We start from the raw sequence: 23962 nt of genomic DNA on the forward strand, positions 1-23962 counted from the left end.
GTTACGGTAGTAAAAAAGAAGCTGCTATTACTAAATTATATTTTTTTGAAAATATTTCTCTAAGCAACTAAGCGAACATTGACATATTTCATATCAATATGAACCGCTTTTATCATTTATTTTTTATCTGTTCGTGCATTATTGTTCTTATAATATTATGTATATCCTTTAATACAGGAATATCCGCCCTAAAAGTTAATCAAGATACCATTGTAATCGTTGGCCTGTAGTGACCTCATAATTACTTCATACAATCAGTTAAGTTTAATTATTTAATTAGTGTTAAAGTTATTAAATAAATCATACTTTGTACTTGTTGTACTGTAGACTTTGTTTCATTTTCTTGACTCTTGACCTTAAATGAAAATAATTACCTTATACTCAATAAACTTTAATAAAGTGCAGTGTTATTAAATAAACAATTACGTGTATTGATCAACACCTTTCAAGGTTGTTACACCTTCTTAACCCAATTAAACATCAACGCTGTTCAATCTGTCTGAGAACCACTTTTTCTTTTGTAAACATTTCGGGCCAAAAAGAATAATTAGGAAAAAAATTAATAAATGTTTACATAATAGTTTAGCTCATTCTCTGTTTTTTCTTCTACTTCTAGCTTTCAGTTTTAAGTTCGCAAGTTAACTATTACTTACTAATTTTTAATTGTAATAAAATTATTAAAATTTAAAGCTGTTAAAGTTTAAAAATTTTAAAAGCCTTTTTAACAAATTACAGAATAGGTCTCGTTCCCATTGTTTTTAAGAGGTAATTCTGAATAATTAAAATTTGTTTTTGGAGAATCAAAAATTTCTACAGTCAGGTCCTGTTTTTTAATGACGTCAGACTGAATACTCTCTCTCTCTTCTTTTGAAGTGAACGTCAAAACTTACTAACCTCAAATCAAATGTCAAAATGACAGTTTATTAAAAAACTACTAGAAAACTATTACAAAGTTCTATAATTATTATAAATTAATGAAACATGGTTTGAAGATTTTCGAAGCTAACGCAAAATGGATGACAGCAAGGGCACCCCCGAGAGTGATTTCAGTATTGAATGTTTTCAAAACTACACAGCCCCCGAGGTCTTTATCCAAGGCCTAGCTGGGATAGTTGATCAACAGGATGTCGAATCGATGATAAGAGCGCAAAAACAGATGTACAAAGTTTGTAATTATAATTTTGCAAGTCATTCATGATCGTTCCATTCAAGGTTACAAAGATTCGAAAAAACTAATGAGATGCTCACTAATTGCAATGCGTTAAGTGCGAACCGGTTAAAAACGATTGCACCCGAGTTCAAAAAACACACACAGCTGTTGTTAGAGATGAAAAAAGACTTGGACTATATTTTTAAGAAAATTCGTGCTATTAAAACTAAACTCTCAACGCAGTATCCCGAGGCGTTTGCCGAGGCTGTGAGGAGCAGTCTTGCTGAGGAGTGTGAAGAAGACGAGGATTTGAACGAGAGCAGTGCTCAGAACAAGAAGGACAATAGACGGAGTCTTCATTTGAAAAGGACTGAAAATGTTGAAGTCGAAAGGAGGGCTTCTCAATAAAATTTAGCTTATTACAAACTAATTTATTTAATTAAGAAGCATATTTTTGTGTAAATAATTGTGCTTTTTTCACAAATTCTGAATTCATGTTTCTGTACTCTTCTGCGATTTCGGCCATTAAAGGATCTTCTGGATTTGGAGTCTCCAAAAGCATTCTTATCGCTATCAGCAAACCTTCCAATCCTATTGTGGGCCTCCAACTGCCCTTAGGCGGCATTTTTATTAAATCTAAACAAATTCTCCCGTTGTCATCAATATTGGGATGATACATTTTCGTAATAAATTTGATTGAAGGTGGAATAAAGGGGTACTTCTCAGGGATTAAAATTTCCACTTTAAAAATTCCGTTTTTGTACGGGGTGTTATCGGGGCCAACAATTTGAGCTTCCAGTACATTTAGCTTATCGTCTTTGGGCGATACACTAATACCCACAGGGGGAGAGTTTGATATTTTCGCCAATTCACGAGATAAACGTTGGTGTTGCATTTTTAATTAACACAAAAAGACCAAGAACAATTTATAACCTCATTTCAACACACCACTTGTAAACCCAAAAAACAAAACTGGTAGTTGGAATATTATAAAGTAAAGCTTTCCTTATGCATTCCGACACGAGTTCTTAAGTGTTATCACATTTTTAATTTCAAAAAAATTGTTCACACATTTTTGGCGCTCAATCACAATGCAATTGAAAATTTATCACTCCGAATACTTACAAAACCGAATTCTAATTTTATTAACCGGTCAGCGTTTTGTATTAAAGATTTAGTAAAATATATAAGTGGCAGTAACAAGACACGTATGAAAATAAAGTATATGGTCAGTAAATGTAATAAAAGCAAATTCGGTTCTAAGCAAAATCGATCAAAATTAGCAGAAGTCAATGCGCGGGAAAAGATTTATGTTGGTCGCTCTGCGTGTTGACAACAAGTGTCAAAGTTGTTTTTAAAATGAAGAATTTAAGTGATAAAAACGTACTTAATCTACGTAAATTCCTCAAGAACAACATTTTAAACAACAGTGATTTCGTGGGTCATGAAGATGAGCGCCAACAAGTGTTTGATTTGTTACACAGGACCATCACTTCAGGAGAGTCAAATTCGGCGTTACTCATAGGCCCCCGTGCTTCCGGAAAAACAACAGTGAGTCTCTGAATAACCCTTTGAAACCACTTTATAGCATTGTTGTTAACTAGTTAGTTGACAATGTCTTGCGGGACTTGCAACCGTATTTTTCATCAGACGCAATACTGGTAAAATTGCATGGTCTAATCCACACAGACGATCGTATAGCTTTGAAAAGCATAACAGCGCAAATGAATCTAGAAAACGCCGTTGATGGCAAGGTTTTTGGGAGTTTTGCTGATAACTTAACGTTTCTGTTGGCGTGCTTAAAGTCAGGCGAGAGGGGCGTTTCAAAGAGCATTATTTTTATCATTGAAGAATTCGATTTGTTTTGTTCACATCACAACCAGACCTTGCTGTATAATCTGTTTGATGTGTCCCAGTCAGCACAAACACCAATTTGCGTTTTAGGTGCGTTATAACTATTTTTATTCCAGTTTGAAGTAATTTCCAAAATTTTGTAGGCATTACTTGTAGATTAGACGTGATAGAATTGTTGGAAAAACGTGTCAAGTCTAGGTTTTCCCACAGACAGATTTTCCTGTTTTTAGGAAATGATAATGAGAATCATTTAGATCAAAGACTGGCACGGTTACAAAAATATTTTTTGGTTCCAATTCAACAGTCATTAAACATTGTTCCATCGTTTAAAAAACAGTGGAATTCGAGTGTTCACACTTTACTTAAGGACAGGAATTTTAAATCTCTCATGCAACGACTTATAGATTTAGACTTGAGTGAGCGAAGTTTGAAAAATATTTTGGTAAGGATTGGACAAAGTAAAGACAATCACTTTAAAAACGATTTATTTTAGCTGCTTGTGGTGTCTGAACTTAACGATGTTAACAATAAATTAGCGTACGATACGTTTTTAAAACAAATAGAATTGTTCGAGAGAGATGAGACAGTTCAAGTGTTGCAAGACTTAAGCGTGCTTGAACTGTGTTTAATAATAACAATGAAACATCATTGTGAAATCTACGACAATCAGCCGATGAATTTTGAAATGGTCTTTAACAGATATCTAAAGTTTGCAAACGCTAATTCCAATATTCAAACCGTTGAAAGGCCTGTAATAATGAAAGCTTTTGAGCAAATAGAAGTGAGTAAAATATCGTTATTATTTCTTCTATCTACATCCAAAATCATTTTTTAGAATCTTGAGCTCATCTCTCCGTTAACCACCGGCAATTCTACGGTACAAAAGGAGTATCAACTGTTTAAGTTGCTAGTCCTTCCTCACCAAATAACAGAAGCTGTTAAAAAAATAACTGGGTTACCAACGGAAGTAACTCAGTATGCCAACAGTTCCTTAGTTTAGTTAAAATTGTGATAATTATCGAACTCCTCAACGTATAATTTTGCAGCTTTGTACAAAAACTCAACCTGGCCCTAAAATAAATTTTATTTTAATTAAAAATTGTTTTCATGCGGCACATAATACGAGAGTGTATTACGTGTTGCTGACCTACCCATTCCTGGACAAATTGCTCCCGACTTTGCCTCACGGCCCTAATAGCGGAGAAAACATCACATTCCTGCTCGTAATTAATTTTTTCGAGGAGAAAAGCAAGGGCGACAAACAGGCCACTAGCGGTGGCACCGTCGCTAAAAATTAAATTTTTCGAAAATATTTTTTTTTAATCGGACGATTATGTATGCTTACTAGCAAGTGACAACAATCTGACTAGTGCCCTTCCACGAGTTACTGAACATTTCCCTCCAGACCATAATTAAGTCTTTGACGTTTTTTGGCTGTGGAGTTTCGCGTTTCCAGTTCTTAAGTTCCAAGACATTGATGATTTTGTCGACAGATGTGTCGCGCTTGTCCATAATTTTTAATTTTGTGGTGGAATAGGTTTTATTGTTGTTTTCCTCTAAGATTTCTAGACTTGTGGAGTCGGTATCAAGTGCCCAAAATTTGGGACAGCGCTGAAAATTACAATTAAAGCATGTTGTGGTTTTTTGTTTCAATTACTGGGTCGCTTCCGTCGATTTCGTTAAGTGAGACAATTGTGTTAATTTCGCGATATTTGATCATTCTCCAAAAATCGTCAAGGGTGTTTGGTAGGGGCTGTTGTGTGACGATGAATTTTTTGGGGCACCGGTAGCAGTCCACAAACACCGCGTTGATATAACTGGAGGTGTGTCTTGAGCTGGTTTGCAAAAACACTTTCGCGTTCCCTAAAACAAGTTTTAACAATTGATTTGAAATAATGTATTATCACCTGGCAGAATATCAGAAAATCTGTTTTTGGTCTTATCTTCATCAGTGATGGAACCCGATAATTTAACTTCCCGCTTCTTGAATTGCATCATTACTTTATCCAAGTGTTCCATCAAGGGCTTTACTGTAGTTTTCCTCAAAACCTTCATTACTTCATCTTGAAACGAATCATCGATACGTATCGAGAAATCCTTTTCGAACAAACACTCCAAGACAATGAAATGTGCAAAAATGTACTGGTCCACATTAGAAACCAAATTTGTTCGTTGTTGCCTCATGTTGGTCAGTGTTTTTACAAAATCGAGCTTTCTTTCTTTCGCTGCCATTCGTAAAACTGTGTCGCACAAAATCAAAGTTCCCGTTCTGCCACAGCCCGCACTAATAGTTTGTGTAAAAAATCGTTTATTAATTTTTTGTAACACTTACTTGCAGTGCACCACAATTCGAGACTTGTTCAGAGGCATGGCCACCATAGTCCTGACAAATTTCGTAAAATTTTGGGGGTAAAGTGGCACTTGATGGTCCGGCCAAGTGACGAATTGTAGATGCTGAATGGTCCTGTTTTCATTATTGCACCTAACACTTAATTTCCGCTGAATAAAATCCGCGTGGATTTTTTGATACGTGTTTCGAATTAATACTTTTCCGTAACGCACGTGTGACTTCAATTCTGGCCAATACTGCGCACATTTTTCCACATTATTTTCGACTAATTCGGTGAGCATTATGATGTTTTTTACGTTTTCTTGCCACACCATCCACCAGAAGTCGCCAATAGTGGATTCCATTGGCGCCTGAGTTGCTATAAAAGCCTTCGGTACTTTATATCCCTGAAAAAAAAATTATTTCGGGGTTGTTTAGTCCCAAGACTCACGTCCACATAACTCGCGTTGATGTAATCGTAGCCGTCGTAGTCTTTCAGTTTTACTCTAGTTTCATCAACTGAATAACAAAATAATTTCATTGATTTACGAATATGGTCATATACTTACACGCAATTATATTTTTGTACCGGTTTTTCGCTACGTTCCTTTTCAAGAGGCCAACAGTTCGTGGTTTTGTCGGGTTTGGTATGGCCTGTGTATAAGGTTTTTTTTAAGTTTGGGGCTACATTTCAGCATACCTGATACTGTTTCGTCAAGTCATTGTCCTTCGGGTCTTCGCCAAGCGAATGCATTAGATAATCCTCAAAATGGTCAATTTTCAGGGTAGTAGTGGAGGTTTGTGCTAAAACTTCGAGTTCTTCAGCCTGGAAGCAAATTTAAAAAATCGCTCAGATGTAGTTTCCAAATCGTACTTTTGGAGGAGAGTCACATTTAGGGCGAACTCGTTTAATGCTGTTTCGTTGGTAGCGTTCTGAAAATTCCATAATTATCCATTCATCATCCTTGTTTCCTTCGCTATTCTTTCTGAGTTCGAAAGGGTAAACTGCATTTTTGTACCTATACAAGGTTACTGTTACTGAGTTACTGCAAACTCAACAGACTTACGCATAAAAGAGGTAACACAAAAATATCACTGTTACGAAAGATACTGTACACAAGGCGACTAGACCTGCAAGGCTGGCTGTTTGATATTTTTTCTCAATAAAAGGATAAACGGATTTGTTAATTACTAGAGACATTCTGTAAGTTTCGTTTTCTAGCGAAACGACTTGATCAGGTTCGTCTCCCAGTTCGACGTGAAAATAATCGTCGATTAACTCTAAGCTTGATAATGTACGTTTGTCTGACTCATTGTGTTTGTTTTCTACCAAAATTGTATAATTACTAAAAGTTAAAAAAGTTTAAATCGAGTTTTGGAAACTTTCTTCAAGAACCTTTCTTCACCCGCGTCCGTTGGCTTGGGCACCCATAGTGAACATTTTGTCTCCAAACAAATTGTCAGAAAAGGTTGGGAAGAGAAATGTGCGTTTTTAGTTGTAACATTAATGTGACTTTTATTTACGGATGAAGCTTCCAGTCCCCAAATATTTATTACGCGATTGTCTTCATCATCAAGCTGGAACTACAATTAAAATCAATTTTTGTGTCACTTTTTTCATTGCCTTACTTCATGGTGGTACATTTTTTTACACTTTTTCGAAATCAATGAGAAATTTTGAGAGTGTTTTCCCAACACACTGATATGAAAATCTTTGATAATGGGGTGACTCCACGTCAGTCGTAGTTTGTTTCTTGAAAGCAAGTCAAAACTCAAGTTTTGGGGTTTTTCCAAATCTACGCTTCATTTATGTTAATTATTGTTTCTGTTATTAGAAAGAGCAAACCTGTAAATTTTGGAATTGTCATTGATTTTGGTTCTCCAGTGTCCTCAACGTTTAGATTTTTGGCTGTAATCTGTAAAGCTGTGAGAAATGGTGATACTGATAAGTTGTTAATATTTACGGTGATGGTGTATTGTGTGTCAGTTCGTAGATTTTTTATTGTTGCTTGAGTATCACTAGAGTTAAAATCATTTCTCTTATTGTCAGTCGTAATAACATAGTGTGAAATGTTTCCTGTGGGTGGATATGGGGGCTTCCAACTGATCCATGCAGTTGCGCTATTCCGACAAACAATTTTTAAATCTTTGACTTGGTGGGGTGCTGAAGAAATGTTGTTTTGTCTTTGTTGTAACTCTTAAGTACTCACCTTTAGGTCCAGTTCTTTCAGTATTATATTCTTTTTCTATGTGTGAATCAAATCTTGACGCCTTCACCGCCAATTTATAATCAGTAAATGGTAAAAAACGGGTTGTGTTATATGTTAGCGTTTTAACGTGGCTTGTCATATTAAGTTGCTTGTGAATCTTTTGGTCTTTTTTACACCAAGTGCTAACGCATTGAAAACTAAAATCGTAGCTCAATGGCCCATTAAAATATTGACAATCTTCAAATTGTAACGTAAGAAGGTCTTTCGAAAACTGGAATTTTGTTGGAAGTTCTTTCTCAGTTATTTGTTTGTCAGGTTTCGTCGTCCCTTTAATGTTAGCAATAACAGGTCTTTGATTGGAATTATACAACTCTATCAAATATTCTGTGAATGGTTCTAAATTTTGTACTTTATATTCAGCAATATTACGTATATCAACAACTGTTTCTTTTCCTAACGCTCTTTCTTCACAAAATTTTCTTCTCCACTGTAAATTTTTAGTTAACACTGTTTAGTGTGGGAAAATACGTACTTTGTAGTATTTTAAAGTATATTTGTATTTCTTTCGAATCTTTGGTGGGGTCCAGGATAAGGAGATACTGTTGCTTTTGGTTTCGGTAATGCTTAAAGTATTTTTAAGTAGTTCTGAAAGAAGGACTTGTTTTTCCAAACTCGACTTTAATAAAAACGTTACCGTCACAGTACTCTCCAGTATATCCATCAAAACAACGACAATTGTCTTTGGATGTGCACATTTTGTGCTCTTCGCAATTTTTAAACTCTTTTCCCAGAACGTCTGAACATGAAATTTCACAAGAACTCCCAAATTTCGCATTATGGCAACCGTTTAACTTTAAGACATGCTTTATGTTCGTCGTATGGGAATCATTCAGTCTTTTGCAGACGTAAACTTGGTTGGAGGTACTTGAAATGTTTGTCGCTCTGAAAATTCCTTAATTTTTTTTACAATTAAATCGTTGTTGAAATACCTATTTACCTCTACTAGATGTGTAAAAATTAATTCTATCAACTGCCCAAAGACTCTTATTTCCAATATTTTCAAATTTTGTTGGCTTCATATGCAGAGTAGTGGCGTTAACAGATTCAATTGTCATTTCTATTTTTTGCCATTCTTTTGGTTTCATTCTTCCGTCAATATTTCGTTCAATAGTTTTGTTGTTTGAAATCAGGTATAACTTTAAGTTGCTATTTTTATCCAAGTACACGAACATAGATAAACGTAAAGTACCTGTATGTTGAACCGTAATTGGTTTTTGTTCGTTACTGAGTTTCAAGTAATCAACTAAAAATTTTTCGAATGGTAGTTTTATTACAAATCTGAAATGTCTTATTACATTTATGCAATTTCCAGAACGATGGCGAATGTGCAGTAAGTGTAATATTCTTACTACCTTTAACATAATTCGTAAGGAAAATAATGTTGTTTTGATCATCTTTTATTTGCACAGTATTGTTGCTGTAAATATGCAACAAAAAATGGCACCAATTTTCACATATTTTATTTGACGTCTTTCCTACGTACTTATTGTTTATGTGAACAGTGAAATTTTCCCTTCCACTAAAAGAAAATGAGACGTTTTCTAGTGGGACAATTTCTAATTTATTTTCTTCTATCTTGAAGTCTAAAATACGCTATTTGGTGTTGAAAAAATTAGAGAAACCACAACCTTGCCAACGCTGGTCCGTTATTATCTTTTTTGGTATCCATTTTTTCAAATCTGACTTTTGGTGTTCTAAAGATTTGAAAGGGGTAACATCTTCCAAAGGAACTGTAACTAGTTCATTACACAAAAGCTACAATTTTACGTTACTGTTGTTACCGTTTGTTGCAGGATGTAAATATATTGTTGAATTAACATCATCGCCGCTGGTGACACATGTTACATTTTGTCTATTAATTAAGGTTAATATTTCGCCTTTAACAAATATTTTGATTAATAAACACCACACACACACGTGTAAATGCATCAAAAACATTTTAAAGTAAGTAGATTCGTGCTTAATAATTTTATAAAATAATCTCAAGCGGGTTATCATTTTCCCTATTTGCTTAACTTTGTTGATAAATAGTTATTTGTAACAACATTAGACATTTTACTTTTGAGGAAAGTAGTCAAGATAACGTTACACCTTAAAGGTAAATATTACGGAAATCGCAAACTTTCGGAAGTTTTGCGTTTTCAGAGTTTGATAAACATTTTCCGGAATTATGTTTTTTACAACGAAAAGTGCGTTGTAGACGTTGTTGTGTCAAATGCTTCATTACGTTGACATCAAAATTAATATACGTTTCTAAATCGTACTTTTTGACTCTTTTTTAAAACTTATCTCGCGTATTCTGTGACCTAAAATTAGGGACAAATAGGGATGGTGTTTGCCTTCCAGAACTACATAAGTATTACGTAATCATATTTATATTTATTTTGGGCAAATACGAGATGTAGTATTATAAGTACTTATTTATAAACATACTATACTATTCTATTTAATAAGCTATTAATTTTAGTTTCCCATACAAGAATATGATAACTGAAAATAACATAAAAAAATATTTTAGTCAATTTTGGGATATATAATATAATACGGAGGTGTATTATACGAATAGAAAAAGAAAGTACATTTCTTGAAAAAAACCTTAACAATACTTCAAAATATTCTTCTAGCTTATTATGCAAGTAAAGAAACAATATTTTTGCCGCAGTTTTACTCAACTGAACACAAAATTATTTTTTTTTCTTTTGTTCCCATTTTTCCCTAGGGAAGCAAGCCTATTTTCTCATATAAAGTGGGTCAGATGCACCAGATCCGGGATTAAGCTTGTTACCTACCTGTGATTTCAGGGTCATTTGCGCCTGCTTATAAACTCAGTAGTTAGGTAAAAACTGAACAACAAAGATAGACACTGACAAAATTTTGAAATCTTTTTCTCATCCAAAAATGTTAAGCTTTGTAAAAATTAATTCTCCAGTTGCTAATAATTTTCTATGACAAAGGTGGTCTCATAATATTTCCGAGATCTCATATCGGGCGCAAATGTACCTACTTCATGCGTTTTTTTAAACGACGTAAACGTAACGATCGAATTTTTGTAAATAATGCATGATAACTCTGTAGAGAAACTCTAATTGCTCCTAAAAATTTTTTATGTGATAAGTACGATGATTTTCCCATACTTACTGAAGTTTTTACAAACTGAGGATTACATCTTCGCACGTATCTAATTGCACCACAAACGTCGATTTCACTGTCTTTCAGCAGCTTGTTAATAATACGAGATAACGTAACGAACAAACCACAGAGTGTTATTCCATCACTATGAAGTAAGATATGCTGCAATATATTCGTCCACATTTATTAAAGTACTTACTGACAAGCGACCAGAATTGGTCCAGTAGATTTGAAAGTGCTTTCTAGAACATCCACAATGTTGAGAAAGTCGTCTGTTTGTTCATTCAGCTTCGAAATATTCATTTGAAAGAAAATAACATTCTTCCTAACTGTACGGCCTTTATTACATTCAGAAATTATCAATGTTGTCGAGGTGCAGTATTTTGTGCCAACTGACTTTAGTTCTTCAATATTGAAAGTCGAGTCGGAATTTTTAAATCGATAAGGCCACATCTACAGATTGTCTGTTTGCAAAATCACTGGTGTAAAGATTCTTACCGGAATCGTTGTTTTGTTTAAAAATATAACTGCTTCCACGTTTTTGTTGGCAACAACACACCAAAAATTGCAAAGGAGGCGTGTTGGTTGTTGGGTGATTAAAAATTTTCGCGTTCCGTCTATTAGAAAAATTAAATTTGGACATACTTTATTGATAACTAACCCAAATAACGGTAGGAAGGAGCCTTATTATTGGGTTGATTCGATGACTTGACCACATCATCGAGCCATTGCAATCTCTCTATGTGATTTAGTTGGGTTTTGAGAAACGTTTCACTGAAATTTTCCTCAACAGCTTTTTTCAAAGTGTGTTTTTCCTCAGTGAGGCACTCTAGTACAACCAAATGTGCAAGCACGTATTGCTTCTATAATTGAGCGTTAGCTGATAGCAGATTTAAAAATGTTCTAAATACCTCACTAGTGATCATATTGGGTCTTTCGTTTCGCATCTTTTTAAGCAGTGCATAAAAATCAACAGCTTTTACAGTTTCGGCCAAGTCGCACAAAATCAAAGTTCCTGTTCGGTTCATTCCAGAACTGGAATAGTTAGTTATGGAATTTGACCACGCGAAGTTATTTTTACTTGCCTGCAATGTATTACCATAGGTTTTTTGCTATTCATCCGGATTTCTCTGATACGTTTTACTAGAGGTACAAGACAGTTGGCATAAAGTGGTTTTAGATCGTCGGGACTCCATTTCATCTGTAAATGTTGTATTCGCCGTTCACTCTCTCTATAAGACACCACAAAAATTCTGCTGTCGTAATGTTCAAACAGTCTCTCGGAAACTAATTTGATTCTCATTTCGCCATATTCGCAAAGCGTTCCCAGTCTTTGGGGAAAATATTCGCCACATTTTCGCTAAATAGAAAGTAAGTCTTAACCACAATTTGGATGTTAGCATTAGCGAAGTCATAGTAATATTAAAGTATAAGTGGACGTTGAGGTCTTTAAAACACGCGCGATTTTTCGAGCACGACGGCGTAGCCGGAGTGCTCGAAATAGAGCAAGTGTTTTTTTTTCTTTGGAGACCAGTTATCCACAAAATACAAACTTTTTTATCCTCCATGAAATTAGTGGCCATGACTATGGTATCGGCTTGTTCCTGCCAAATCATCCTCCAAAAGTCTCGAATTGTTGCGAACTTGGGGCCTTGTGTAGCTATATAGACCTTGGGACGATCAAAGCCCTACAGATGAGTGGATAAATACCAAGTTTAAAACTTGAACAATGTGTTTACACTAATGTAACTCGCATTTATGTAGTCATCCGATCCCACCCCTTCCAACTTGCTCAGAATAACCCTGGAGAAATCATCTAAAATAGAGGAAAGAGCTCAAAAATATTTCTTTCTTAGGAAAAAGTTACATGGCGTGTTAAAACTGTTCTTGTTTTTATTTTGATTCTTATTCAGTAACCCAGTGGTTGTGCTTTCTGCTGATGTTGTCGGGAGTGCCTGAGGGAGCAATCAGTTTGTTATTTAATTTGAAATTGTACTTACTCTGAATTCTCTCGTAAGTTTTCCAGTCATTGCTGCATTCTTTACATATTGCTCGAAATCTTCCAAGTGAATTAAACTCGACATTTCTGGATTATTTTTCATACCTAACAGTGCCTCATCTCCAGTGACGATGTTGTCGTAATGTGTCTTTTTATTTTTTAACTTTCTAAGGTTTAAATGTATCTAATTCCAATTTTATATTTTTTTAATATTTACCTCTTTAAATGCAGTACAAAATACTGTAATAAAAATAATGAAAATAAAATTGTTGATATAAACGCAAACACCGTCATAGTGTTGTATTCTAACCATGTTTGTTCAAATTTTTCTTTGGAAATGTTAATAGGATAAACCACAATATTATCTGCTGGAATATTATGTTGTATTAGGTATATTGAATATGAATGAATTTTGTTCAAAGAAATCATTTCCCCTGGGCGAGAACCAACTTTGGTCTGAAGATAATTCTGATCATAATTATTAACTTGTGACACCAGCCATCTTTTTTTTTCCGGTATGTTCGAGGGTATCTTATTTCTAAAGTTTTTGAAAAGTTCTTTTATTTTACCTTGCTCGTAATTCCCGTTGGTTTTTGTTATCAGAATACTGTATTTGCTGAAATAGTAAAAAACAAAATTGCTTCCCGGATGTATAATATCTAATTATATATTTTCTGTTTATTTTGCATTTTACATATTTAATCTGCCTAGTATTAAGTAGTTAAAGATTCTAATTGTTCTTTTGTTTTTAAATATTATAGGTTTTCCAATGTGCAAATATTTGTTATAATGTATTTTATTATTTATTATAAAATAAATAAAGTTTGTTGATTACCTGTTTTCCTGTTGTGTAATCGGTTTCGGAATTATTAATTCACACTTTATTTTATTGCATGTCTCTATTAAGGGTTTCGAAGATAGTTTTGGCAGAGATGAACAACCAAATGTTACATTTATCGTACTTTCCTTACCTCTGAGCAGATTTTGTGCGTAAATGGTTATTTCATTTTGAGAACAATAATTCATCGGAATCTACAATAAATACCTAAACCTAAACTAGCTCCATTTTTATTACGTTCACTCAGTTCACTGACTCTCTAGTTCCTAATTTCCTAAGTTAAAATTTGGGCCAGTGTTTAATTATAGTTTAAAGAGTGAATTACACCACCCAAATTACACTAGGGACTGGACGTAATGAAAATAAAAGTGGTTTAGGTTTTTCCTTGCAATAAAATATTTTTCAAGAAAACAACTTGAGTCAGGATAAACGTTATATCTATAAATAATTACTTGTCAAGTTTTGTAAACGGTTTAAAGCGTAAGGCAAATAAATATCTGTCGATATTTTATATTTGTGATGAAAAATATTCGCAAGATTTAAGTACCTACCTTATACTTGTAACTTTTTTGTGTTTTTTTAACATTAACAGTTTTGTTTTCAATTTTGCCATTCGTTTTTATTACGACATAGAACTTTCTTATTGGACCATTAATAACAAATGGATGTTCCCAATTTATATAAGCATTGTCATCTGACGTTGTTAGGTGCAAATTTTGTGGTGCTTCAGACTCTGCAAAATTCATATTTTTACTTTCTTTATTATGTATACTCCTACCCTCTTCCAGAGTCAGAGCCGATACTTGTGGGGATACATTCCATTTAGTAGTTTTAGTTTTCTTTGATTCCACCTTAAATCACAAAGGGTCATGATCACAAGACTTGCTATGCATATTATACTCGTACAACTATAATGTAGTTAGTTGCAGGTTGTAAATTTTCAATTCTGCCACAAAGAAAGTTGCTCCAAAGTTCGCACTGTCTTGCTGTAACTTTATTCGGTGGCACTGTGACATTTTGATCAGTGTACCAAATGTAATAAGTGCCATTCTTCTCCGAAACTTGAAATCTTATCCACAAAGTAGTTAAATTTTTGCTATAAACTGACAGGTTGTTAATTACTGGAGGAACTAAAACCTTTAGTTAATTTCGTGAGTTGTCCTGTCTATGACTTACAAAATGGTTTTGCTTCGATGGCATAGTATCTTTCCTGAAAAGCATGGTTTTGTTTTTGCGCTGTTACTATGAGCCTGTAATTAGTAAAAGGCACAAATTTCTTAAATACGAGCCTTGTGGAATAGTTGGTTAACACGTTCTCTTCAACAACCTGATTTAAGCACCATTGGCTTTCGCATAATAGTTTCAAATGATACGTAGTCTCTTTCTTATTTTTGTTATAATTTGTAGGTAAAATTAGTTCTACACTTAATGGTATTTCGTATTCAATGTTTACATTTTCTTAATTACAAAATATTTTAACAAAATCTGTTATTTTTCTGAAATATGGCATACTTTACCGGTCTTATTGATTAGGCATTTTCCTGTCGATGGGTGGCACTCGAAACACTCCTTGTCGCATTTCTTTTGACAGAACAAGCCCCAGCTACCTCTATCACACGGTGTCTCGCAAGTTGTCCCTTGATAACCCCAACTGCAGGAACAGCTCGATTCATTGTAACAAATTCTGTGTTTTTCACAGTAAGGAAACGATTTTCCCAACGCGGTGGTGCAACTTATGTTACAGTGTTTCGCAAAAAATCTAGCATCGTTGCAGGAAAGATTTTTTTGATCATTATTTTGTAAAACTTGATCTGAATTGTATAAGACTTCACATACGTGGTCGTCAACATTTTCATTCGATTCAATTTTATATATTTCTAAAATAACTAGCGTGTTTATCTAAGAATCATTATGCACCGATAGGTACCCATATCTCGGTGGCAAAAGCGTATATCATCAATTGCCCAAAAGCCTCTTTTTACTCCTATTTGCGTAAATCCTCTAACCAAAAATAGTTGTCCTGGTCCTGGGGCTTCAGCATGTATCTCGATTCTTTCCCATTTTTTGTACGAATTTTCTTCATTGAATCCCAGTACTGTTGTTCTTTTAATTTTATTATTGGATTCTAGACTGATATCTAGGAAGCAGTTTTTGTCCACAGATACATAAAGGGAGAGGCATAAATTTTTGCCAAATGTAATTGCAACGTTGCTTTCCAATGCTTTTGTGCTGTGGTTGGCAGCTCTGTACAAATCTACAAGATTTTAGAATAGCAGTTTTACTTCCAACACATTACTTAGTCCGTTACATTCATGTAATTTCCAAGCTATTTTGTTTTTGGGGGAAAAGTACAGCCAGCTGGCATCAAAATCTAATTTAACTTCTTGGGCAACTTCTCCATTTTGTGACATAATTTTTACGATTTGATCCTTGTTTAAAATACTGAAATGGTACCAACTGCACTTGTTTTTGGGTATCTGTTGAAATAAGAGAAGTTGACAAATAGTAGTTATCTTTCTTTGAATATTATACTTTTTGATGAATTGGTTTTATTGTTACTGTTATTGATTTCTCTGAAGAATGGTCGTTGGAATAAATTGTAATTGTTATATTATCAGAGGTGCAAACTGACATTGATACCAGATTATTGTTCTTCAATGCGCATCCTCTGTTTTCATCCAAGAGTTTAAATGCTGAAATCACATTTCCTAAATAAATTGAAATTGTGACGAGAATTTTTTACTTTCCCAACGTTTATCAAGTGTTAAGCTTTGATTTGTATTTGATGAGTTTATTATACTCCAGTCATCGTAAATCCAGGTACCAGTTTGGTGTGAAGAATGATCAAAATCTAAAAAAGCCTCGTCATACGAATGGTTACTTCGGGACTTTTCTGTCACTAGTTTGTCATTTCAAAATTTATTTCTCTGTACAAAATAGTATAGTCTTTTTGCACAGAAATAATAATTGCTTGTGACCTATTTGATCTCAAAAAAAGCAGTTGTGACGTGGCCAGTGGGGCGATGGGAAAGTTCCGACGTAATGTCGGAACATAGTAATAAGTAGGTACTACAGTAAGTGGCAAAATGAATCGATCACGTAGAATTCGTGTATATGGAAAATGAGAAGTGAGAATATTTCGATTTTTTTTTATTGGAAAGTGACATTTTTAAGCACCAGTGCTCACTTTTACACACTAGTGGATTTTAAAGTTCTATGGCAACAAAGCTCGATTTCAACTCACCTGTTTTAAGTGGTGGGTTTATATACACACTTTGACTTACTTCAGAACCAGTTAATACACATGTAATATTTCGCTTGTTAGAAAGGGTTATTATTTCGGCAGACACTACTGGACCCCAAAAGAAATAAAAGATAAACATTATAAATTTGCATGTTTCTGCATGCAGTAGGTAAGTACACATTGTGCACAATAACAATAATAAATGTGTGAAGATGTGCATAAAATATGATCTCATATACTTTCTCATATTTTCAGTATTATATTATTGCTTAAGTACTTATGCTTAAGATAATGTAGATTAATAGCTTTGTTTGCGGACAATTTTGAAAACTAATCCTGAACTAGTCCAGGATTGATTTAAAAACATTCAGAAATGAGTTATCCAAAAAACAAAAAACTTTGATACGAGCAGTTATAAATTATAGAAAACAAACAATTTTCAAATTTATTTTATAACATAAAAGATAAGTAGGTACTTAAGTGCACAATAATATTTATTAATTTAATAAATGTTTGTTGTATTTCTCATTATAATAAGATTGCCTAAGTAAAGATAAGTAAAGTTCTTTTCAAACATTACATTTGTTTTTCCACATTGAAAGTTCCCTTTGTCGTCTGCATTTAATTCGCAGTTCTGTTATTACGAGTACTATGCATCTGATCATCGCTGATGATTTTACTAATACTTTTTTACAGTTATTTTAAATCAGTAATTCTTCGTTTTGCGGGATTCCATTCTTTTAACCTAGAATTAACCAAGTCTTTGAACTACATCCTATCCTGGAGATTTAGTGAATGGAAAAATAAACATATATTGTTTATATTTTTTAACATAATAAGCGATCATTTATTCAAAATCGCTGATCTTTACAATTAATCTACAAAATTTCCGTATGTGTTGAATTCTTCGACATATTCCACTGCGGCTTCATACAAACATTTAATTTGTCCCTGAAAAATATACATTTTTATAAACCTTTGTGACACCTAAAATTATTGTTACAATATTTTGAAGAAACTGGACGCGACTTTGTCTAACAGTTTTAACGGCACTAAAAACGTCACAGCTGTGGTCCATATTTATTTTTTCAAGCAAATACGCTAATGCCGTAAACAGTCCACTTGCTGTTGCACCATCACTGAAAATTTCGTAAATATTTGAAAATTGATTTTTTTTTTCTTACTAGCATGTAACAACAATTTTCGCACGGTCTGAAATTATCTCCTTCCATACAATAATCAACTTATTTAAACTATCAGGTTGTACGGTCAAGCGTTTCCAACCTTTCATGTTAATAATTGTAACAATTCTTTTCTCAGAGTCATTGTTGTCGGTGATTTTAACCCTTATTAGCTGGAATACGTTATTTCGGTTAGTTCTCTCCAAACGAGTAATCTTTAGATTATCGTAAACCAAGACGTCTTGTCTTTTATTTGGCCAAAATCTCGGGCAGGACTAACAATAACAACATATTATTTTCTTTGTTTAGTCGATAAAAAACTACCTTATCGTCCTCTTCTATTTCATTAAGCGAAACAATGGTGTTTATTTCAAACTCAACAATTAGTTTCCAAAAATCTTTAATTGTGTTGGGTAGTGGTTGCTGCGTTACTATGAATTTTTTTGGATAGCGGTAGCAATCTACAGAGACTGCATTGATGTAACTCGAATGATTTTGCGAAGACAGCGATAGGAAAATTTGGGAGTGACCTCAAACATTCAAATTTTAGACTCAATTAAAGTACTGTAACAAATACCTGGTAGTATGGTAGAAAAACGATTTTTTGCCTTCTCTTCGTCAGTCAACTGGTGGTTGAGCTGAAATTTTGTTCTTAAGTATTGTGTCAAAGCTTTACCGATCTGATCTGCAAGATTATTTAAAGCACGCTCTTCTATGGCACTTTGTACTTTATCCTTGAAGTTGGCTGTGATGGGAATAGAGAAATCTTTTCCGTAGAAATATTCTAAAACTACAAAGTGTGCAAAAATGTACTGATCTGCTGTTGTCACGACTCGAGGTCTTTGCTCCCTCATGTGTTTCAATAACTTGTAAAAATTAACTTCGTTTTCTTTTTTGGCCACACTTATGGCTATGGCACACAGAATAAAAGTTCCTGTTCTGCCACAACCCGCACTGGAACGTTTCTTTTAAACAACATATTTTGTCTAATGTTTAGGTACTTCTTACTTGCAATGGACCACTATGGGGGAGGTTTGTGGTATTTCCATTATTTCTTTAAGGAAGTTTGTGAAACCTTGACGACACAGGGGGACGCCATGGTCAGGCCAGGTCACGTACTGGAAATGTTGGACAAAATAAGTCCTGTTGCGGTAGTGAATTTTAATTTCTCGCCGACTGTAATGCGGAAAATTTTTTGTCGATATATTTTCCAGTGAAATTTTTCCAAAGCGGCATCTTGACTGAAAGTCGGGCCAATATTGCACGCATTTAATGCGGCCGTTTTCCCTCAACTCCGTCAGCATGATTATAATTGAGACGTTTTGTTCACAAATCATCAGCCAAAAGTCTTCAACTGTGCCGGAGGACGGCGCCTGAGTTGCGATGAAAGCTTGCGGCGTTTCGTATCCCTAAAAAAATCGTAAAATTGGCAGGTACTTAAGTGCATTTTTACGAACATCGATAAAATTTGCGTTTATGTAATCGTTTCCATCTTCACTCTCTCGTAGAATGACTCTTGTTTCATCATCTAGAAAAATGAAATTTTAGTGAAAAAATCGCCACCGAGTCGGAATGGCTGTAATTACAAGGCAGGATAGTTTTGTAACGATTTTTCCTGGCATTTTCAACTTTACGTGCACATTCTTGTTCTTTGGGAGGATCTGATATTGCCTAAAATACCGCTAAATTTTGGTTCCCTCTAATGACCAATGACTTGCCTGATACTGTCGTGTTATTTCATTATCATCAGGATTATCTTCAAGATTTTTGAAGAGGTAATCTTCAAAGTCGTTAATTTTTATCGAACGGCCTTTCTCGTCATTTTGGGCAATCATGGGAACTTCTTCGTGTAATTCAAGCGTTTCGGAGATTTTGTGAGCTTGAGTAACAAAAAATACTGTTCTGTCTCCACGTCTGTACCAGTTTTCTCGCTTGAAGAATTTTATCGGTGCATAATAGTTGCAATAAAGTGCAATTAAAACTAAAGCAACGCCAGAAAGGAGGACAACAGTTACAGTGACCACTGTTCCTACCGATGTTTCATCCATTACAATTGCCCTCTGTACACAGCTATATCTCGTTACGTTTTTCACTTTACTTGGTTCACTCCATTCTGCTACATTTATATTTTTCACACGGACCTACAACATTTTAATTAACATAAGTGCTTCTCAAATGTCAAATTTACTTCAATTTCATATTCTGTTCCATTTTTTAACCCTGTTAAGTTAGCACAGACGAACAGGGCACATCTAGACGTTAAAGTAGAGTATCCCTTCTCACCATTTTTTTCGCCATAAGTGATGTTATAGCTTTCGATATACCCTCTTGGGGGGTAACTTTCTTTCCATTTTAGCCAAATTGTAGTTTCGTTAGTGCAGTAAATGCTTAAATTTCTTACTGGACGAGGTTCTACGAACATTTTGTAAAAAAATCGATCATTTTCTTAAATATTTGGCAATCTTTTACTGTCAGGAGATGTTGATTTTGTAAACGGTGGTAAACTCTTTTTTTTATCGCCTCTAATTGCAGTTACAGTGAGGCTATAGCTTGTATAAGGCATTAATCCTCCTAGATTCTGTGATATTGTTTCGTTGTAGTTATTAACTACCACGATTTCGTTACGATTTGAGCTACTAGAACACCACTTGGAGAGGCATTTGTATGTTATGTGATATTTTAACGGACCACTAAAATATCGACAATCGTTTAATCTCATGATGATATTATCTCTCATCAAGCTGATCTTTTTTATTTCTGGTAATTCTTCTTCTTTTACACCTGCGTTGCTATAAGTGATTTCATCCAATAATTGGATTTTATTGCTTCCCTTGACGATTCCAGATAGCTTTACATTGACGGATAGGTAATTCCTACTATTACTGATTGTAGCTGAGGAGTTATTAGTTGTTACACGCTCATTTTTCTTGTAAGAAGTTGGACAAAATCCTTCAGACAACTAGGTTCATTTTTTTGGCACTGCATGATCTAACAATAATACAAGTAACTCACCTCATAGTCTAACACATAACTAGTTATATTCGCATAGGGAACCCATGCTAATGTTAATAAGTTTTTGTCTTTGCTCGCACTTAAACTTCCTAAAATGCAACCAGGATCTCTTTAAAAACCGAAACATTTTTAAAACTTACTTTTGAATGTTCTCAGTTCTGGAATGTTGTCCATAAAAGACTGACTATCTATTGTCAGCAGTACTACTCTTATTTGATATTCCCATTTTACCGTGTCCACTCCATCTATTACACAATTTTTGTCAATATTGGAAAACAATTCTGGTTTTGAATAATTTTGGAAGAAACTTTCGTCGCCCTAAAACCGTGGCACTGCGATTATTTAAATGTCTTACGTTTTCGTAAATACAACCCGTTTATATTGTACTAGATAAAATTCTGGTTTTGCTTCGTCTTCTTTATTATACGTTAGATTTAGCGAAATTTTCAATGAATTTTCTCTAATGGACAACAGGCTAGGCGCCTCAGAAATAACAGGAAGTTTTTCTTAAAATAGTTATCGCATTTTTACACAACTTTAGTTAAATTGACATACCGGTACAATGGTTATTATAATGATACCCTGGTTTGCATTTGATACAACCTTTTTTTGGGTTACATGTTTCACAATTCTTACAATAGTTGGCACAATTCCGTCCCCATCTATTTTGTTCGCACGCTAAAATTGGCACTATTTAATCCAGACAATCCGATCCAAATGACATACTTTCACTGCAGGATGGTCCTTTGTATCCTGAAGCACATGAACAAGTCCCGTTTTCTAAGCATATTGTATGATTTTGACAATATTTGTACGAATTTCCTATTACTTCCGAACAACTTAAGACACAGTTATGTCCCAACCCACCCTCTTTGTCATCACAAAATTTTTGAGTCGCTAGATATGTGGAATTTAAAGTTTTGCAAATATGTTTGGCATTTCCATTTCTTTTATGCGTGAAGATTTCTACAAGTTTTTTTGGTCTGCAATACCTGATATCTCTAATAGCCCAGTAACCAGTTGTGTTATTGTCGTTTCGTCCTCTATGGAATGACAAAATTCCAGGTGCCTTTAAATTATCTGTTGGTATTTCGATTCTCTTCCAGGATTTCAGGACATCTTTTTTGTTAAATCCTTCAACTTTAGTTGTATTGGTATTGGTGGTTATATTTAGGTAGCAACCTTCGTCGATTGATACAAACAGGGAAATACACAAATTTGAAGACTGTGGTAGTTTAATGTAAGATGCGATTTCTCTTGTAGTAGCATTGGAATACTTGATGGTATCTACGAACGTATAAAGAAGAATTTATTTACTGAAAATCGAAATCGTACAATTATTGACTTTCACGTAGATATTGTTTGGGAATGTAAGCCATTTCGCTGCAAAGCCGATTTCGTTGTGTTCACTATATTTTGGATTTTTCCATTCCTAGAGGAATTTAATTTATTCGTGACATTAAAATAACACCAAGAAAACGTAAATATTTGGGCAAAGTTGCAAAATTACAGAACGAGTAACATAAACAAGTGAAAAAATATTAATATTTTCTTGATCTTGATCTTATCTTAGTAATGGTATACGTACGGATGTACTTGATTGTTCTTATTACCTGAAGTGAGGTGAATTCAGCAACAGAATTACGTTCTGTAACATTGATTGTCAAGTGGTACCACTCACAAAAATTTGTATTTGAAAATAATTTGTTATTGTTAAGTGACATTTTAGCATCTACTTGGTGCGAAATGTTGAAAACGCTGGTATTACTAAAATTCTTGCTGTGCACAGTAATATTCAATGGATCCTTAAAGCAGAGGGAGTAAGCGTCAATGCTTTTTTTACTTAAAGGAAGGAGTATTGACGTATTAACAGTTTCGAAACCTAAACGTTTGATCATGTTTATTACTCTGACGATATTTTTGCTAGTTACGTACTTTCCCATCGAATATCGGAAATGGGTAAGTACGAAGTAGAAACAGTCCAGTCGTCTTGACCCCAGTCGCTTAACTCAGGAGTTTGATTTCTCATTGGCAATATTGCTAAAACGACCATTACAGATTCAAGGTATTACAAATGTTTTCTTACGTAGATTTGCTTCCATTTTCCAAATATAGAAAGCAGAATAAACATCTTCCTCAGTAAAAACGCATGTTACTTTTTCTTCGTCGATTAATGTAATTACTTCAGCCAAAATAACCAGCGTTTTAGCAAAAATATACAAATTAAAGCATAACCACTTATGTACCCACATGTTACTTATTTGATTAATACTACTTTGTTAGGTAGAAACTCATTATCAGATGTAGAAATATAAAGATATATTCTTTTATGTTCGATGATTTTATCACATGTCCCGATACGCAAGCATGCTCGACATCTACAAATTATCTTTTTTATCAGTAATTCTTATGATTATGATGACTCCTGTACTGTATTTCCAAAATATATCACGGACTCCAAAAATACATACCTATTGATCAAAAATAACTGTTTTGGTGTGGGTAAGATGAAGGTAGGTTGTTAGTAATTTGCAACGCTGTACAAGTACCATTGAAAAATAAAGTTCAGAATTACCAACGGAAGCAATCATTCTGAATCATTTTATCATTTAGTAGAATATTTGTGATGTTTTATTTGCAATATTTGTGTTATTATATTAAATTATTATCTACTACTGTAAATAAAAACCGTGATAAAGGCGTTTAAATATTTTTAATAGCGCTTAGTAATTTTTATACTTCTAAATATTCGCTCGAATAAATTGCGTATTATTCTTATCATTAATATCTGTCATTGCTCTTTGGTCATTACATTAATAATACCTAATAAATTATAATTAATTACAATTTTAGCAATTTTTTCGCTACATTAATTTAATTTTTATTTATTTATTTTTGAACATAACAATAAAACTTTTGTGTACCTTAACAAAAAAAAAATTTGCAAAACTTTCCT

The 23962-nt window shown here is 34.0% G+C and overlaps 5 protein-coding genes across 9 annotated transcripts; 2 read left to right on the top strand and 3 right to left on the bottom strand.

Annotated features, from left to right (window-relative positions):
- The first annotated feature begins 860 nt into the window (after positions 1 to 860).
- On the top strand, positions 861 to 1692 carry LOC659395 (uncharacterized protein). Its single transcript, XM_965705.4, has 2 exons — positions 861 to 1158; positions 1213 to 1692. The coding sequence occupies exons 1-2, from the start codon at positions 1013 to 1015 to the stop codon at positions 1556 to 1558; spliced, it is 492 nt and encodes a 163-aa protein (XP_970798.2). The 5' UTR covers positions 861 to 1012; the 3' UTR covers positions 1559 to 1692.
- Positions 1693 to 2437: 745 nt separating this feature from the next.
- On the top strand, positions 2438 to 3839 carry Orc4 (Origin recognition complex subunit 4). The gene is made up of 4 exons (XM_965828.4): positions 2438 to 2701; positions 2755 to 3094; positions 3148 to 3446; positions 3498 to 3839. Exons 1-4 carry the CDS (start codon positions 2510 to 2512, stop codon positions 3837 to 3839), a joined length of 1173 nt encoding a protein of 390 aa, XP_970921.2. The 5' UTR covers positions 2438 to 2509.
- On the bottom strand, positions 3476 to 10417 carry LOC135265243 (receptor-type tyrosine-protein phosphatase F-like). The gene is made up of 23 exons (XM_064355912.1): positions 10393 to 10417; positions 9385 to 9480; positions 9232 to 9333; positions 8899 to 9186; positions 8541 to 8846; positions 8238 to 8495; positions 8076 to 8188; positions 7544 to 8030; positions 7298 to 7497; positions 7180 to 7249; positions 6963 to 7129; positions 6730 to 6917; positions 6401 to 6679; positions 6208 to 6352; positions 6034 to 6159; positions 5903 to 5987; positions 5785 to 5852; positions 5337 to 5740; positions 4912 to 5288; positions 4662 to 4867; positions 4350 to 4615; positions 4156 to 4291; positions 3476 to 4075 (listed from the first exon to the last, which is right to left on the bottom strand). The coding sequence occupies exons 5-23, from the start codon at positions 8773 to 8775 to the stop codon at positions 4001 to 4003; spliced, it is 3885 nt and encodes a 1294-aa protein (XP_064211982.1). The 5' UTR covers positions 8776 to 8846; positions 8899 to 9186; positions 9232 to 9333; positions 9385 to 9480; positions 10393 to 10417; the 3' UTR covers positions 3476 to 4000.
- Positions 9961 to 17029, bottom strand: LOC659592 (receptor-type tyrosine-protein phosphatase C). Of its 4 annotated transcripts, XM_064355910.1 has the most exons (24): positions 16814 to 17028; positions 16313 to 16420; positions 16102 to 16262; positions 15878 to 16046; positions 15497 to 15823; positions 15087 to 15446; positions 14746 to 15027; positions 14476 to 14699; positions 14348 to 14420; positions 14121 to 14302; positions 13567 to 13763; positions 13301 to 13347; positions 12949 to 13099; positions 12733 to 12898; positions 12600 to 12687; positions 12472 to 12548; positions 12286 to 12420; positions 11818 to 12092; positions 11644 to 11767; positions 11394 to 11595; positions 11231 to 11349; positions 10932 to 11185; positions 10742 to 10877; positions 9961 to 10695 (listed from the first exon to the last, which is right to left on the bottom strand). In XM_064355910.1, exons 1-24 carry the CDS (start codon positions 16992 to 16994, stop codon positions 10621 to 10623), a joined length of 4113 nt encoding a protein of 1370 aa, XP_064211980.1. In that variant the 5' UTR covers positions 16995 to 17028; the 3' UTR covers positions 9961 to 10620. The 4 variants fall into 4 exon arrangements, with proteins under 4 accessions (XP_064211980.1, XP_064211979.1, XP_064211978.1 ...); XM_064355909.1 differs by having other exon boundaries at positions 11818 to 11933; positions 12949 to 13347; positions 16814 to 17029; XM_064355908.1 differs by having other exon boundaries at positions 12949 to 13347.
- Positions 17030 to 17289: 260 nt separating this feature from the next.
- On the bottom strand, positions 17290 to 23632 carry LOC103313665 (tyrosine-protein phosphatase 99A). 2 transcript variants are annotated; one of them, XM_064355907.1, is made up of 21 exons: positions 23478 to 23632; positions 23093 to 23384; positions 22942 to 23046; positions 22620 to 22888; positions 22342 to 22438; positions 21733 to 22293; positions 21562 to 21684; positions 21379 to 21512; positions 21143 to 21324; positions 21007 to 21091; positions 20464 to 20953; positions 20183 to 20406; positions 19713 to 20135; positions 19581 to 19665; positions 19452 to 19522; positions 19003 to 19403; positions 18572 to 18948; positions 18319 to 18524; positions 17998 to 18269; positions 17817 to 17952; positions 17290 to 17764 (listed from the first exon to the last, which is right to left on the bottom strand). In XM_064355907.1, the coding sequence occupies exons 2-21, from the start codon at positions 23256 to 23258 to the stop codon at positions 17687 to 17689; spliced, it is 4485 nt and encodes a 1494-aa protein (XP_064211977.1). In that variant the 5' UTR covers positions 23259 to 23384; positions 23478 to 23632; the 3' UTR covers positions 17290 to 17686. The 2 variants fall into 2 exon arrangements, with proteins under 2 accessions (XP_064211977.1, XP_008195744.2); XM_008197522.3 differs by having other exon boundaries at positions 21007 to 21095; positions 21147 to 21324; positions 23478 to 23631.
- Between the last annotated feature and the right edge of the window lie 330 nt (positions 23633 to 23962).

Source organism: Tribolium castaneum, chromosome 3 (genome assembly GCF_031307605.1).
Source record: "Tribolium castaneum strain GA2 chromosome 3, icTriCast1.1, whole genome shotgun sequence".
Lineage (NCBI taxonomy): Eukaryota > Metazoa > Arthropoda > Insecta > Coleoptera > Tenebrionidae > Tribolium > Tribolium castaneum.